Source organism: Microtus ochrogaster, unplaced genomic scaffold, assembly GCF_000317375.1.
Source record: "Microtus ochrogaster isolate Prairie Vole_2 unplaced genomic scaffold, MicOch1.0 UNK74, whole genome shotgun sequence".
Lineage (NCBI taxonomy): Eukaryota > Metazoa > Chordata > Mammalia > Rodentia > Cricetidae > Microtus > Microtus ochrogaster.
The window spans coordinates 892,804-907,601 of record NW_004949172.1 but is presented as its reverse complement, the minus strand read 5'-3'; the positions used below and the strand labels follow the sequence as shown (position 1 = coordinate 907,601).

General features: G+C 54.1%; 2 protein-coding genes across 3 annotated transcripts in view; one reads left to right on the top strand and one right to left on the bottom strand.

Moving 5' to 3' along the window:
* Clasrp (CLK4 associating serine/arginine rich protein) overlaps nucleotides 1-10,308 on the top strand; it is a 24,489-nt gene extending 14,181 nt beyond the window's left edge. Inside the window, exons 9-21 of one of the 2 annotated variants that reach the window (XR_001229488.2) lie at nucleotides 2,294-2,372; nucleotides 2,456-2,529; nucleotides 3,465-3,506; nucleotides 4,824-5,039; nucleotides 5,137-5,406; nucleotides 6,459-6,704; nucleotides 6,955-6,998; nucleotides 7,253-7,313; nucleotides 7,444-7,502; nucleotides 7,582-7,628; nucleotides 9,240-9,322; nucleotides 9,978-10,002; nucleotides 10,198-10,308. Coding sequence is in view for 1 of the 2 variants with exons in the window: in XM_005370301.3 (XP_005370358.1) it covers nucleotides 2,294-2,372; nucleotides 2,456-2,529; nucleotides 3,465-3,506; nucleotides 4,824-5,039; nucleotides 5,137-5,406; nucleotides 6,459-6,704; nucleotides 6,955-6,994; nucleotides 7,253-7,313; nucleotides 7,444-7,502; nucleotides 7,582-7,628; nucleotides 9,240-9,322; nucleotides 9,978-10,002; nucleotides 10,198-10,240 (1,285 nt within the window). In the remaining variant the exon portion in view is untranslated. The remainder of the gene's footprint in view (nucleotides 1-2,293; nucleotides 2,373-2,455; nucleotides 2,530-3,464; nucleotides 3,507-4,823; nucleotides 5,040-5,136; nucleotides 5,407-6,458; nucleotides 6,705-6,954; nucleotides 6,999-7,252; nucleotides 7,314-7,443; nucleotides 7,503-7,581; nucleotides 7,629-9,239; nucleotides 9,323-9,977; nucleotides 10,003-10,197) is intronic. The other variant, XM_005370301.3, reaches the window with a different exon arrangement.
* Nucleotides 10,309-10,772: 464 nt separating this feature from the next.
* Nucleotides 10,773-14,118, bottom strand: Znf296 (zinc finger protein 296). Its single transcript, XM_005370299.2, has 3 exons — nucleotides 13,860-14,118; nucleotides 13,315-13,458; nucleotides 10,773-11,746 (listed from the first exon to the last, which is right to left on the bottom strand). Exons 1-3 carry the CDS (start codon nucleotides 14,116-14,118, stop codon nucleotides 10,773-10,775), a joined length of 1,377 nt encoding a protein of 458 aa, XP_005370356.1.
* Between the last annotated feature and the right edge of the window lie 680 nt (nucleotides 14,119-14,798).

Below are 14,798 nucleotides of genomic sequence, written 5' to 3'. Positions count from 1 at the left end.
GTGCTGAGATCAAGTACGCCACCACTGCCCAGCTAGCACAGTGATTCTTATTACAGTTCCTTGGTGTTATGGTGATCCCAACCATAAAATTGTTTTTGGTGCTACTCATAACTGTACTTTTGCTACTGTTATGAATTGTAATGAGAATATGTTTTTGGCAGTGGAGGTTTGTCAAAGGGTTTGACCCATAGGCTGAGAGCTCTTACTCTAGCAGTTTGACTGCTGTCAGGAGCACACGGCCATTGGCCTCACCTACCTGGGTCCCTCTCCCTTCCCTGACCGCAAGCCCCCGTGTGGCCTCCTCACTGGAGTTGTTCAACGCCTAGTCTGTCTTCTGAGCCCTGTTGCCATTCACCTTGCCTCACCCCTGGGCACCCTACTCCATGATTTCTCAGGCTTTCTGTGTGGCTCTTACCTCTGTGCTGTTTCCTGTGTAGTTGGCACTGTCTGAGGGACCCTATACTCAGTCTCCTCGTGCTTGAAGTTTCCCAAACTAGAGCCTTGAGCACTCTTCGAAGTCTCCAGTAGCTGGGGTTACAGACTTGCACTACCAGGCCTAACCAGGCCTGGCTGGGTTGGTTGCTTTCATTTGTTTTGTTTAGTAAAAGTAGCAAGGATATTTTTATTTGCAGAATGTAAAAAAGGGATGAAGGTATCTCATCCTGCACCCCCTCCCTGTTCATTTGGTTTTTATTTTTGTTTGTTTGTTTTTAAGGTTTTTTTTTTTAATATTTATTCATTATGTATACAGTATTCTGTCTGCATGTATGTCTGCAGGCCAGAAGAGGGTGCCAGATCCCATTACAGATGGTTGTGCGCCACCATGTGGGAATTGAACTCAGGACCTCTGGAAGAACAGTCAGTGCTCTTAACCTCTGAATCATCTCTCTAGCCCCGTTTGTTTGACTTTGAAAAGGGTTCTCAAAGTATCACTAGGCTATCCTTGATCCTCTGGCAATACTGGGATTTCAGGTGTGAGCCACCATGCCTGGCTAGTGCTGAATGTGTTCTTTTTCTTTTTACTTATTTATTTGGAGATAGGGCCTCAAACTTGCTATATAGCTAAAGATGGCCTTAAACTTCTGATCTTCCTGCCTCTACATTGCCAGTGTGAGGATTTAATGCTTCATTGTTCATAAAAAAATTTTATGGGCTGGAGAGATGGCTCAGCAGTTAAGAGCGCTGACTGCTCTTCCAGAGGACCGGGGTTCAATTCCCAGCACCCACATGGCAGTTTACAACTGTCTGAAAATGCAGTTCCATGAGATCTGATACCTTCACACCAATGCACATAAAATAAAGTTAAATAAATCATTTTAAAAAATTAAAAAAAATTTTTTTTTTACCTTTCTTTGGTTTTGCAAGAATGATTTTCTCTGTCTATTCCTGGCTGTCCTCTGTTGCTCTGTAGACCAGGCTGGCTTCTAACTCACAGAGATCCAGCTGCCTCTGTCTCCGAGTGCTGGGATTAAAGATGTGTACCTCCACTCCCTGTTGTGTTTTGTTTTGGATTTTATTTCATTTTATCTGCATGCAGTTAGTTCCGTGCATCATGTGCATCTGGTATTTGCAGAGGACAGAAGAGGGCGTTAGGTTCCCTGGAGCTGGAGTTAACATGCAGCTGTGAGCTGTCAGATGTGGGTGCTGGGAACTGAACTCAGGTCCTCTGGAAGAACAGTAGGTGTTCTTAACCTGTGAGCCGTCTCTGTAGCCCCAGGCGCTGAGCTCTCACTCCTAAAGCAGCACCTGTCTTTCAGAAGGTTCTTCAGGAGAGCGCTTGTGGTTATGTTGTGGTTGGGATCCCAGCACCCACATGGTACCTCACAGCCAGTTCCTCCAGGGGCACCAGGCACATGGGTGATACACAGACACACTTGCAGGCCAAATACCCATACACATAAAACAAATGTAAAAACAGATTTTTTTTAGGTGCTCAATAAAATCTATTGAATATATCAAAGAAATTTGGTGTAGTGGCACACACCTATAATCCTCAGATCCTCTGAGGCAAGAGGGTCTTAAGTTCAAAATCAGCCTGGGCTACAGAACAAATCCCATGAAAGGGATGGTCAGGAAAAGAAAAGAAAGGGCAGGGATGCGTGCCTGTACATTACTTAGTTAAGAGGATTACTTTAGTGAGTTCAAGACTAGTCAGGCCTGTAACTGCCCTTCCTCAGGGAGAAAGAAGGAAAGAGTTGTATCCTAGAATCCCGAAGTACCATTAGGTCCCTGCTGTCTTTGCTAGGGTCCCTGTGACCTTTGCCCTTCATGCTGATTTCCTCTCCCTCTGCAGGATGCTACGGAAAGACAAGGAGGAGGCAGAGGCCATCAAACATGCCAAGGCCCTGGAGGAGGAAAAAGCCATGTACTCGGTGAGTTCTGGGTCGGGTGAAGGGGGCAAAGGTGTGTCTCTAGTGAAGGCACACTCCTCACCATCCTGGCACTTCCTTTCCAGGGTCGTCGTTCCCGGCGACAGCGAAGAGAGTTCAGAGAGAAGCGACTGAGGGGCCGCAAGATCAGCCCTCCCAGGTAGGACTTTTTTCCTGGGCAGCTTTGCTCACAGCCAGGGGCTCAGGAGCGCAGCTGTGGCTTCAGGAAGGAGTGCTCTAATGACAAACCTGCAATGACAGTTACTAGTGAGGAGTAGCATTGTATGTTTTCCTCTGCCACCTGCCATCTAACCCTGCTGGCCTGGGGACTCTTGGGGAATGGACAGGAAGCTACTGGTGATGGCTAGAGGAACTGTGGCCAGAGCTCAGGGCCCCAGTCATAGTGGATTTGTGTTGCTCTGTGACCTCTGTAGAGTCTAGATAAATGACTCCTCTCTTCTAGGTGGGCTCTTCCTCTGCAAAGTGGGGAACCCTTACCTCCGAGGAGAGGGCCTGAGCCACTTCCCACATGGAAGTCTTGAGGCACTCTATCCACATGAGGGGAGGCTTGGCCTGGTGACCCTAGGCAAGTCTCTGATAAAGGAAAAGGACTGAATGTGGCTCTAAGGTTTAAACTGCTCAGGGCTAGGCAGCCCTGGATTCTCATTATTACTGCTTTTAATAATAATAACTCAGTGGCCCTGTCAGTATATTGACTCAAAATTCTAGATGCAGGCCACATACCTGGGCTGGGATCTTGGCTCCTTCACTTTTGAACAATGTGACCCTAGGCAAGCCACTTGTCCTCTCTGGGCCTGTTCCTGTCCTATGAAGAGTCGCTGAGTTAAGTTAGGCACTCTGTTGTTTTCACACCATCATCGATCAGGGACTGGTTATGGGGAAGTTCTTCCAGTGTGGGGTTGGAAAGCCGGCAGCACCAGGGCTGCTCATGCTGTGATAAGGAGACAGGTGTGGGTTCTCCATAGTCAGGGTGCATAGGCATAGTCTGCAGCACTGGGGATCTGGGTGGGAGAGGCCCAGGATTCATGCCCACCCACTCTCAGCTCTCCATTGTTTTTCCTGTTGTCTACATAGTTATGCCCGCCGAGACAGCCCCACCTATGACCCCTATAAACGGTAAGTGTCAGCACCCAGGACAAAGCCATCATCTTGTGGTTTGTGGATGGTTGTTGAATCCATATCAGTTTTGTTTTTCCAATTTATTTTCCTCAACACTGTCAACAGAAGAGGCTATGGTACACACCATCAAATACGGCATAGGGGATCTGGAGATTGGGTGTCTTTAACACACACTCCCAGAAATAGTGTGCAGTGCCAAGCACTGACAGCCTCACCCAGCAAGCATGGTACGGGTCCCAGGGTGTCCAACTTAACTTCTGCCTGCTGCTCTCTTAAGGCCAAGGGTGGGGCCTGGTGGGGCTTTTGTGTTGGCTGCTTTGCTCGAAAGGGTGTTCCACTAGGCCCCAGGATCTCAGGATGAAATTAAACTACTTGGAACAGCTGAGAATTTACTCTCCAGGTTAAACAGGAAGACCGCAGTATTTTCATTGAGTCTATTGAAACCCGGAGAGAGCCTCATGCATAGGCAACTATACCCAGCCCTTCATTTTTACTGACTACATAAAGCCAGGCATTTTCTTTTTTTTTATATTTGTTTCTCTGTGTAGCCCTGGTTATCCTAGAACTCTATGTAGAGTAGACAAGGCTAGCCTTGAAATAGCCAGAGAACTGCTGGCCTTAGCCTTCCCAGTGCCAGAATTATTTTTTTTTTTTATTTATTTTTATTTTTTTTTTGGTTTTTCGAGACAGGGTTTCTCTGTGGCTTTGGAGCCTATCCTGGAACTAGCTCTGTAGACCAGGCTGGTCTCGAACTCACAGAGATCCGCCTGCCTCTGCCTCCCGAGTGCTGGGATTAAAGGCGTGCGCCACCATCGCCCAGCCCAGTGCCAGAATTAAAGGCACGCACCACTACCACCCCAGGCCCATCTTCTGTTTTGAAAAATTACATTTGTGTGAGTGGGTGCAGTGCATATGCTACAGGGCTGGGGGTAAAATGGCCGCTTAGAGGAATACTGTCTCACTGTGTGTGGGTTCAGGGGTTGACCTGAAGCTGTCACGCGTGGGAGCGAGGCTTTTCCTGCTGAGCCTTCTCACCAGCTGCAAGCTTACTTGGTTTCTCTGTGTAACAGTTCTGGCTGTCCTAGAACTTGCTCTGCAGATCCGGCTGGCCTTGACTCAGTAGTAGGATTAAAGGCATGCCCCATGACCAATTAATTTATTTTTGAGACAAGGTCTCTCTTTGCTCTGGCTGGACTTGACCTCCCTATGGATGTTTACCTGGCTGGCCTCTAGCTCACACAACCCACTAGGGCCTTGGTGCAGCTGGGGTAGGTTCTGAGTGCTGGCCTCCCTTTTGCCCACCCTCTGCTGCAGGTCACCTTCGGAATCCAGCTCTGAGTCCCGCTCCCGCTCTCGCTCCCCGAGCCCAGGCCGCGAGGAAAAGATCACTTTCATCACCAGTTTTGGGGGCAGCGATGAGGAGGCAGCTGCTGCAGCCGCCGCGGCTGCCGCATCGGGGGCCACCCCCGGGAAGCCCCTTGCACCCCCCCAGCCCGGCGGCCCCACTCCAGGCCGCAATGCCAGTGCCCGGTCGGTAACGCTTGTGGGCACCCAAGCCGGTTCCGGGGGTGGGGGGGTGGGGAGTTCCTCTAAGGGCAGTGGTGCTGATGGCCCGGTGCTCCCACAGCCGCCGCTCCTCCTCGTCCTCCGCCTCCAGGACCTCCAGCTCTCGCTCCAGTTCGCGCTCCAGCTCGCGCTCACGCCGTGGCTACTACCGGTCTGGCCGCCATGCGCGCTCCCGCTCGCGTTCCTGGTCCCGCTCGCGCTCCCGCTCCCGGCGCTATTCACGCTCCCGCAGTCGCGGACGGCGGCACTCCGAAGGCGGTTCCCGAGACGGACGCCGCTACTCGCGTTCCCCAGCCCGGCGTGGCGGGTACGCGCCTCGCCGCAGAAGCAGGTCCGCACTCGAGCTCGCATTTGGGCGGGTGCTGGCATTGGGGAGGCAGGCTGGGGACAGATTGCTCTTTTTCAGCAAGCACCTATTTGGAAGCAGGACGGGGTAGGTGCCCAAAATTTGGGGTGGGGCCTGATAATTCTTCAGGGACACTGGGCATGGAGGTGTCTCTTTGACTTCTGCCTGGACTATCCAGTCTGCAGGACCTGGGAATCTGGTGGGTGGGGCTATAACCTTTGTGGAAGGGTCGGGTTCCCAGGGGCCAGTGGATATGGGCTGTGGCTGCTTTTAGGTTTGGTGGGGGAGAGCTCAGAAGCAGGGGCAGGCTTACTGACCCAGCTGGAGTTTGTTCTTTCGTAGAACAGGCGCAGCCTAAGTGTTGAGGGTAGACCCTGGCCCTGCTTATGATATGTAATGTTGCCGTGTTACTGCCAGTTTGCTGTGTGTGTACCAGTCATAGCGCCATCCACCTGTGGGAGCTGTAACTGCCAGGCTCGGGCCTGGCTCCCTCATCCTCCTGTTGCTCTAGAGAGGCTGAGAGTACGTGTTTCCTGATGGCTGTGGTCACTCAGGACTGACGACAAGCACTAGTCAGCCCGGGTAGATTTGTTACATATTTAGAAGTTGACTTCTGAATCTTTTCTGTAGCCCTATCACAGGAGAAAGGCTGGGGAGGGAAACGGAGCCTATCACAAACTGGATGCCAGCCCGAGACTCTCACTAGTACCCCAAGCTGGAACTCTGGGACTGTGCAGCCTGTCCAGGGCTTGAGTGCTGGTGCTGGCTGATGTGTGGGGTAGGGAGCGCCACAGGTGTGGAGCAAAGTGGGGCACCTGAGTGCCCTGAGCTGGGCCACCCCCGGAAGTTAGCACCTGGGTATCCCATGAGATAGAGAAGTGTGTCCAGCATACTCATGTTCTAGAATGTGCCCAGGGAGCCACAGGAGCTTTCGGAGGGAAGTATGGGGGAGGGGAAAAGTGGACTGAATATACTCAACCCTATTGGAGACCCATGGCCTTGGAAATTGAGGTGACAACCCTCTGCTACACTACTAGGAGCCGCTCCCGTTCAGGTGACCGCTATAAGCGCGGTGCCCGAGGTCCCAGGCACCAGAGTAGCAGTCGTAGCCGCAGCAGCTGGTCCCTCAGCCCTTCCCGAAGCCGCAGCCTGACCCGCAGTGGAAGCCGCAGCCAGAGCCGGAGCAGAAGCCGCAGCCAGAGCCAGAGTCACTCTCCATCGCCCCCAAGGGAGAAGCTGACCAGGCCAGCAGCATCCCCTGCTGTGGGCGAGAAGCTGAAAAAGTGAGTAGGGGCCTGGCTGGAGCTGAGGGAGCCCCCACTGGGTTCATTTTGTGGGGAGGTGTGTGCACTGCCATATAGAGGCATTGCCATCATGGCCTCGGCTGGGGTACTGGGGTAGACTGTTAGAGAGGGATGTGATCCTGCCTAGGTTCTGTGGGTCAGGAACACATTCTGAAGGTTCTGGAGCCCATGGCTAATGGCTGTCCTGAGGCCCATGGTAAGGGTAGTACTCCCATCTCCTCCCACCCAGGACCGAACCTGCCGCTGGTAAAGAGACAGGAGCTGCCAAAGTCAGTAAGAATTTGGAACTCGCCCGTCTAATTCCTGTCAGCAGCAGTGTCCAGAGCTGGGCCCGGTTGGCCTGCAGGGGGCCCAGGGGGAGGGGAGAACCAGCCCAGGGACTACTCTGGGGAGGGGCTACCCAGGCAAGCTAAGTCCCATCCCTGCCTCCCACGGGGCTCCAGCTGGCCCCCAAGTCCCAGGCTCTTGGCTGAGGTGGGCTGGACGAACTCTGGGCACCCACGCCTGTCCCGCCCCTTCTCCCGCAGCCCAAGCTGACCCCACAGGAGAGGCTGAAGCTGCGGATGCAGAAGGCTCTGAATCGCCAGTGTAAGTCGCCCCCCCCCCTCCAGCCAGAGCTGTGGGAAAAGTGGGATGACCTCTGAGCCTGCCAGAGCAGGTCAGGTGGTGGTGTGGGGACCCTGAGCACAGCCCTCAGCCCCACAACCTTCCTCCACAGTCAAGGCGGATAAGAAGGCTGCTCAGGAGAAGATGATACAGCAGGAGCATGAGCGCCAGGTCAGGCCAGGCTCAGAGGGGTGGGGCACTTGGGTGCAGTGGGGGGCTGAGCCACCCCTCACAGTTGTTTCTGCTGCAGGAGCGTGAGGATGAGCTGCGCGCCATGGCCCGAAAGATCAGAATGAAGTAAGGCCCTGGCCTGTGGTCAAGGCAGCCCTGCTGCAGGAGGCTCCCCTCCTTTCATTGGTTTCCCCAGCCCATTGCTGTCCTCATGTTCAGGTGGCTCTTCCTGATGGCCTAGGCCCCTCACCTTCTGACCTCATGTCTGAACTGCATCCCCATACTCTCTGGCCTCCCCACGTCTGACAACCGTGTCCTTGGTGTTTAATGCTTAATAAGTGGTAAAGTGAAGCCCACTCCATGGTGGGTCTCTTAGGTTAGGGGCTTTTCCTTTCCCCTTTCTTCTCTTGCGTTAGATGTTGGGCTGTGGTCAGAGTCCTGGGCCTAGATCATAGGCTTGGGGTTTTGTCTTAAGTCTCTCTGATCAGGTGAAGCCTGAAGTGGCTCGGTGCCCACCACACTCACCACACTAGACAGCTAGGATTAGTACCCAAGTCCTCAGTTTGCCTGGGGCCCTTAGGAAAAGCCTGGGCTGTTGCACTGTGTAACAGGGCAAGGAGGGGAGCCAGTCAGGGATGGGGTTCTGGACCTGTCTGTTCTTTCTGATTTGTGCTGTGGGAGCTGGGCTGCCTTTCTCTGTGGGGCAATGATGGGAATGGCCTCTATATAGTTAGGCATGTGACCTCCTGGGCTATGGGGGAACCTGCTGCCGCTCCTGCTTTCTCGTTTTCTATATATACACACATGTACATATATACATATTTTTTTGGTTTGGGGTTTTCTTTGGGGTTTTGTTTGTTTGTTTATTTATTATTTATTATGAGTACAATATTCTGTCTGTGTATATGCCTGCAGGCCAGAAGAGGGCACCAGACCTCATTACAGATGGTTGTGAGCCACCATGTGGATGCTGGGAATTGAACTCAGGTCCTTTGGAAGAACAGTCAATGCTCTTAACCACTGAGCCATCTCTCCAGCCCTGGTTTTGTTTTTTTTTTTTTTTTTTTTTTTTTTTTTAAGATAGGTTTTCACACTGTAGCTTTTGGTGGCCAGGGTATCTCTGAGTTCATGGCAATCCTCCTGCTTTATCTTCCCAAGTGCTGGGACTACAGGCATGAAACACCATGCCTGGCTTGCTGGGAGGAGAGTGAAGAAGGAAGTGAGCAAGCCAGCAGGGCACATGAGGTGGCGCATGCGTGGATGTCAGAGGACAAACTCCAGATATCAGGACTCTTTCCAGTGTAGGACCTGAGGGTGGAATTCGGGTTGACACAGCACTCCCCTGAGCTGTCCTGTCGCATATCATTATGCACCGCACCTTCAGAGGCTGCTGTCAGGTGGAGGAAGAGGCCAGGCCTGATGTTTCCCACCTGTGATATCAGCACAGGGGAGGATCCTAAATTCAAGGCCAATCTGAGCTACACAGACAAAACCCTCTGAGTCCAGGGACTGGGACTGGGTTTATGCTGGCTGGCTATGTCAGCTTCTGTTGTTTCCCCTCACTGTCTGCCTCATTCCTGCCTGAGCCTCAGTGTATGCTGCTACTCACTGGATAGGAGCACCTTAGGCCTGGCTTTCCTGGTAGATACAGGGCAGTCCAGCCTGCGCAGGGACAGCTGCCTACAGCCCGCAGGTGCTCACTCCTCCCTGTTGGTTGCCTCCCCTCTCCCCCTGTAGGGAGCGAGAGCGACGAGAGAAGGAGAGGGAAGAGTGGGAACGCCAGTACAGCCGCCAGAGTCGCTCACCCTCTCCACGCTACAGTGAGTATTTCGCCTACCATTGCTACAGTTCCCACATTGCCAGGGTCAGGAGAGTCAGGCTGCTTCTCGGGACCATTAGAAAAACTGGGTGTGGTGGTTCTTACCTAAAATCCAGCACTCCGGGGCTAGAGACCAGGGTTACCTGGAGAAATCCTGCTTTAAATAATAAAGGAAGAAAACAGTTCTGATCTGGCAGTCTGGAGAGTGGGGCAAGAGAATCCAGCCAAATTTCACACACACCACATACACATATGCCAAAAAAAAAAAAAAAAAAAAAAAAAAAAAAAAAAAAAAAGCCCACAGCACTGTGGAGTCTCACTTGTTTTGTTGTTTGAGAGCAGCCTATGTGGGTAATTCATCTTATTGTTTAAAAAAGTACTAAACAGTTTGACAGACACTGGGAAGACAGAAGGATCTGAGTTTGAGGCCAAGTCTGGTCTACACAGCCAGTTTCAGGCTAGCCAAAGGCAACATAGTGAGACCCAGTCTCAAAACAGTAGGACCTTGCTTGAGGCACACACAGACTGCAGGTGCCCCATCTGAGCTGAGAATGTGGGGAGGGGCTTCATCCTCGCAGAGGTGGCCTGCAAGGTTGAGGCAAGGGCTCCAAGATGGCCAGTGGAGGCTGACTGGCATCACTGTCCTTTTCTTTCAGGTCGAGAGTACAGTTCTTCTCGAAGGTGAGGTTGCTGGTCCAGCTACCAGGGGTGACTCTCCAAGTCTCCTTTGCCTCTTCATTTGGTGTGGCTGGACTTGTTCCCTGGGGAAGACACTCCTCCTTCCCTCCGCAGCCCAGTCTCCAGGCCTGTTGGTGCATGTGTGCATGGGAGAGGTTCTCAGCATCCCACCCTCATAGTTTTCTCCCTTCTCCGCAGGCGCTCGAGGTCCAGGTCCCGAAGCCCCCATTACAGGCATTAGGCGGAGGACTGAGTGGGGGCTGCGATGCCCTGGGTTTCTGTAGTGAAATAAAAGCTAACATTATTTAATGCCCTTTGCTGCTTGCTGTCCTGAGTAGGTGGGACTTGCAGGCTACATGCAGCTGAGGACTGCTGCAGGTGCGGCCTAGCCTGCAGGGTGTGGTGAGGGGGGCCTGCCCAGGAGGCAGGGGCCAATCAGTCAAGGGCTCAGGCTGTGTGGCATGTGCGGACAGGGCCAGTGGATGACGGGCTAGGACTGGACTGCGCCCAGGGGCCTCTGGTGACAGGTCCAGGCCTCTCCTTGCCCTTGCCCGGCCCCTGGCCTCACCCACACCAAGAACCGGGAGCACGGCTTTCTGTGCCAGTCCTCCAGTGCCGAGGGCACTCACCCCCACTCCAAACCGGTCTGTCCAGCCAGCCACACTATGGAGGGGGAGCCTCCCACCTCAGACACCCCAAGAAAGCCAGAGTCCAGGCACATCATGAATAAGATGATTTATTCACATAATGGGAAGGATGAAGAGATGACAGAACTACACTGAGACCATCTCTGGATGTTTCTGGCCTATGTGCTTATCCAGTGTGGCTCGGAGGACAAACGGAACAGAGCAGCGTGGGCACTTATAGCGGGGACTGCCAGGCCCCAGACCATGCATGCGGCGGTGGCGGTTAAGCTTGCTACTTTGGGCGCAGGTGTAAGGACACTGGTCACAGGCGTAGGGCCGTTCACCAGTGTGTGAGCGCCGGTGTACTGTCAGGTTACTGCTATTGGCAAAATACTTCCCGCAGAACTCACAGCTGCTCCCAGGTCCGCGGCTCTTGCCCATCGATTTGGGGGTCTTCTTGGGTGTTGGCTTCTCACCCTTTATAGGGTCAGTCCTTTGTACTTTGGCAGTGGCTCCCCAGTCCATAGCATCTGGGCCTGCTTGAGCCCCACTGCCAGGGGCCCCAGGTTCCTGTATTCCTGCTGTGGCTGCAGCTCCAGCCTTCTCCACCTCCTGGTGTGGGAGTGTGCTAGCTGGAGCAGCTGCATGGTCAGCTGGTTCTGGAGGGGCTGTTGGGGAGACCCCCCTGCTGGTGGCAGGGGTGCAGGGACTCCCAGGTGTCAGCTGTCGGTGGGTCTTCTTGTGCCTGTTGAGCTTGCTGCTCTGAGCACAGGCATAAGGACACTGGTCACAGGCGTAGGGTCGTTCACCAGTGTGGGAACGCATATGGACCTTGAGGTTGCTGAAAGAGCTGAGGGTCTTCTTGCACACCAAGCAAGTGGGGCTCCGCCGGGCAGCACTACTCACTGTGGTGGGCTTGTCCTCAACTGGTCCTACCACTGCCACTGCCGACACAGCTGCAGCTACCTCAGCCAGGCCCAACAGTGGGGATTCTGGGGTCTCCGATTCTGTTTGGTAGATGGATAGCCCATGATCCCACTGGGCATGGCATAGCAGCTTCCATGCTCCGGTGAACTGTCTGCCACATCGCAGACAGCTCAGAGCCTTCATCTCCTTGGATTCTGGAAAGGGGAAGAGGGAGCAGGGAGTCAGTGCTTATAGGATGGTTATAGCAGTACCAACCAGGCCAGCATCTTCCTTCACTGATAAAGAGACACAGATGCTACTCTCTGGAAACTTCCTCAACTGTGAAGACGGCTTTCTGTTTCATAGTAAGGGGAGGTCAGCGAGACACTGGAAAATTAGGGACAGGAGCTTCAAAAGCAGATCTGCTGAGACCTCAGAGCTGGGGCCTGGCACAGACAGCCGCCTACTGGGGAGATGGGCTAGTGTCGGCTTTCCAAATAGGAAATTTCCCTAGACCCATGGTACACAACTACAGGACACTTCCTAGAGCCACCAAAGACCCAGACACTGGATGGGAGCCTTGATGATACCATACCAGGACAAAGCCAAGCAGAAACCTGTTAAACTGAAGACCCTCCTTAGCTGCATAATCCTGGACAAGGCCTATCCTACACGACAAGCCTCAGTTTCCCAAGTTGCTGGACCATAGGAATCTGAGGGGCCCCTTCCAGGGTTTTAACTTCAGATAGGGAACAGCTGAGAATCCTGGTCCCTATAAGCCCTCAAACATAAGATGAGCCGCAGATAACAAAAGATCCACAGCTGAGCCAGGGTGGTGGCACACACCTTTACTCCCAGCGTTGGGAAGGCAGAGGCAGGCAGATCTCTGTAAATTGTAGCCCAACCTGGCCTACTTAGAGTTCCAGATCTGCCAGGGCTATTTAGAGACCATGTCTCAAACAAGAGCACCCACAACTATCCAGGCTGCCTAAAAGGCTAAACTCTACACACCAAGTGCCCACTAGTCAGTGCTGGGGTGCTGCTCTGGTAAATCCACCTTAGCCCCTCCCTCAACTAAAGCTGATTGGATTACAGACCCTCCCTGGCCCATCCCTAAATATTAATCTAGTTCCCAAGTTCCAGGCGGGCACAGCAGGAGCTGGGGCTGGAAATTCAAGTTCCGATCGGATCAAGTACCTAAATCCTGCGACCACTCAACGACAAAGTATCACACATAGTTTGAATTCCTCTTTCATATATTCGACTCTGGAGTATCCAGCACTCCGACTAGGGGCTTCCCAGCACTCAGCTGGGAGATCCCAGAAGGGAACACACCAGAAGCCCCTACCCTGCCTCTGAACTGTCTTGATTTGAAGGATCGAAACACAGTAGGGGTGCGGACCTCCAACCCTCTCCCGGAGGCCACTGTCCCCACCTCCTCCAGGTCCCTCTACTGCCAACCCTGGTCCAGCCACCTGGCCAGTTATTTCTGTCCCTGGGGAAGGAGAAGTGAAACTAAATTGGGGGTGTATGGCAAAACCCCGGGCCGGTCTTCTGGGGATGGCCACACCTTGTGGGTGGCCTTCCTCCGCTGCCCAGCCCCCGCTCTACCTCTAGTCCCTGCCTTAGGACAGACAAGCCCAGGCCACGCCTAGGTTCTACCCTAAGGGGAGCAAGGAGAAAGGGGAAGTAATGCTTGGTGCCCCATCTGTCCACCTTAGCCCCCTCTCCTCAGGGCAGGAAGCCCAACCCTGGAGCAGAGGGGGCACTGCACTGAAATTACCTGAAATGGGGCCGACGTCCTGGAGGATCTGACAGCCCAGTTTTTTGTGGTCCATGAAAGCGATGATGGCCTCCAATGGGAAGGTCTGCAGGCAGCGGCCGCAGGTCAACAGATCTGGGTGCTTGTTGGTCCAGGGCTGGCGGTCTGCAGGGAGGAAGCGGGTGGTGAGCGGTGGGGTGGGGCCCCGCTAGGGGTGAGGACACCAAGGTGGAGAGGGGAAACCCGGAGGTCAAAAGCGAAGGCTGGAGAGGCCAGGCCGTCCGGGGCCAACCCCAGGAGAGAGGTACGCACCGGAGGGTTCCGGTGCACGCTGGAGCGAGGGCTGGGGACGCCAGGCGGGCCCCAGGGCAGAGAGGTACCCACCCGAGGGTCTCGATACACGCAGGGGCGAAGGCTGGGGACTTCAGGCGGGTCCCGGGGCAGAGAAGTACCCACCTGAGGGTCTCGATACCCGCAAGGGCGAGGGCTAGGGACGCCAGGCGAGTCCCGGGACAGAGAGACACCCACCGGAGGGTCCCGATGCGCAGAGAGGACTGCGGACTCACCGGAAGATTCAAGGCTCAGCGGTATCCACGGGGCCCAAGGGCTGCGCACTCCGAAGGGCAGCGGGGCAGTCCCGAAACGACGCTCGGTACCGAGGTGTCCCGGCATGGACACGTCCTTCGGGGCCAAGGGCCCCAGGGCCAAGGCCCCCGCGTCGCGCTCTGGCTTCACATCAATGACGAGCTCTGGCGTCTCCATGTCGTCTTGGTCGGGCTCGGGGTCTACACGGCGCGGCACGTAGCCGGCCTTGCGGCGGGACATGGAGTACGGCGCAGGTCCAGACAACCCGCTCGGCCGCCGGACGCTCAGGTGAGTGGCCTGCGGAGACCCGCGCCGAACTTTTTACACGTGCTGGTCCTGCGGTGGCTCCGCCCATTAGGGGCGGGGCCTTGCAAGGCCAGTCACAGAGGCCAAACCCGACCTTACTGGCCCTGCCCGCTGCCCCGGGGTGAGTGCGCGTACTATCCGCTCCACTGGAGTCGATTTCACTCCAGTGGGAAAGTGCTGTTTCCAAACCACCATAGCGCTGGTGTTACCTGAGGTTCGGGATGTCTCACCTCATACCCCAAACGAGAGGTGGTGGACACCTCTTAGCAGGTGGGAAGAAAATTCGCTCTTTAAACATTCATCTTCCTTTCTTTCCAATATTTTTTTTTCCTTTTTTCTCTAAGATAGCCCTTGGGTAGCTCAAGCTGACCCCGAACTAGATAAGTAACAAGTAACGGATGATTGATCTTGCCCCCGCCTCGCCAGTGTCGGTTTTACAGGGATACATCACTACACCTATTTTATGTGGTGCTGGCCATCGAACCCAGAATGTACATTCTAGGGCAAGCATCCTACTCATGGGCTACATCTCCAAACTTTGGAACCCCATTTCTGAGCACCTGCAGTAACAGCAATGAAGAAACCGTGCCATAATCTTGTGGAGATGCGGGGGG

Coding starts and splice junctions, on each gene's coding strand:
- Znf296 (XM_005370299.2), bottom strand. CDS start 14,118: ATGTCCCGCCGCAAGGCCGGCTACGTGCCGCGCCGTGTAGACCCCGAG. Junction 13,459..13,859: donor GCTGAGCCTTGAATCTTCCG/GTGAGTCCGCAG, acceptor TCCTCCCTGCAG/ACCGCCAGCCCTGGACCAAC. Junction 11,747..13,314: donor GGACGTCGGCCCCATTTCAG/GTAATTTCAGTG, acceptor TCCCCTTTCCAG/AATCCAAGGAGATGAAGGCT.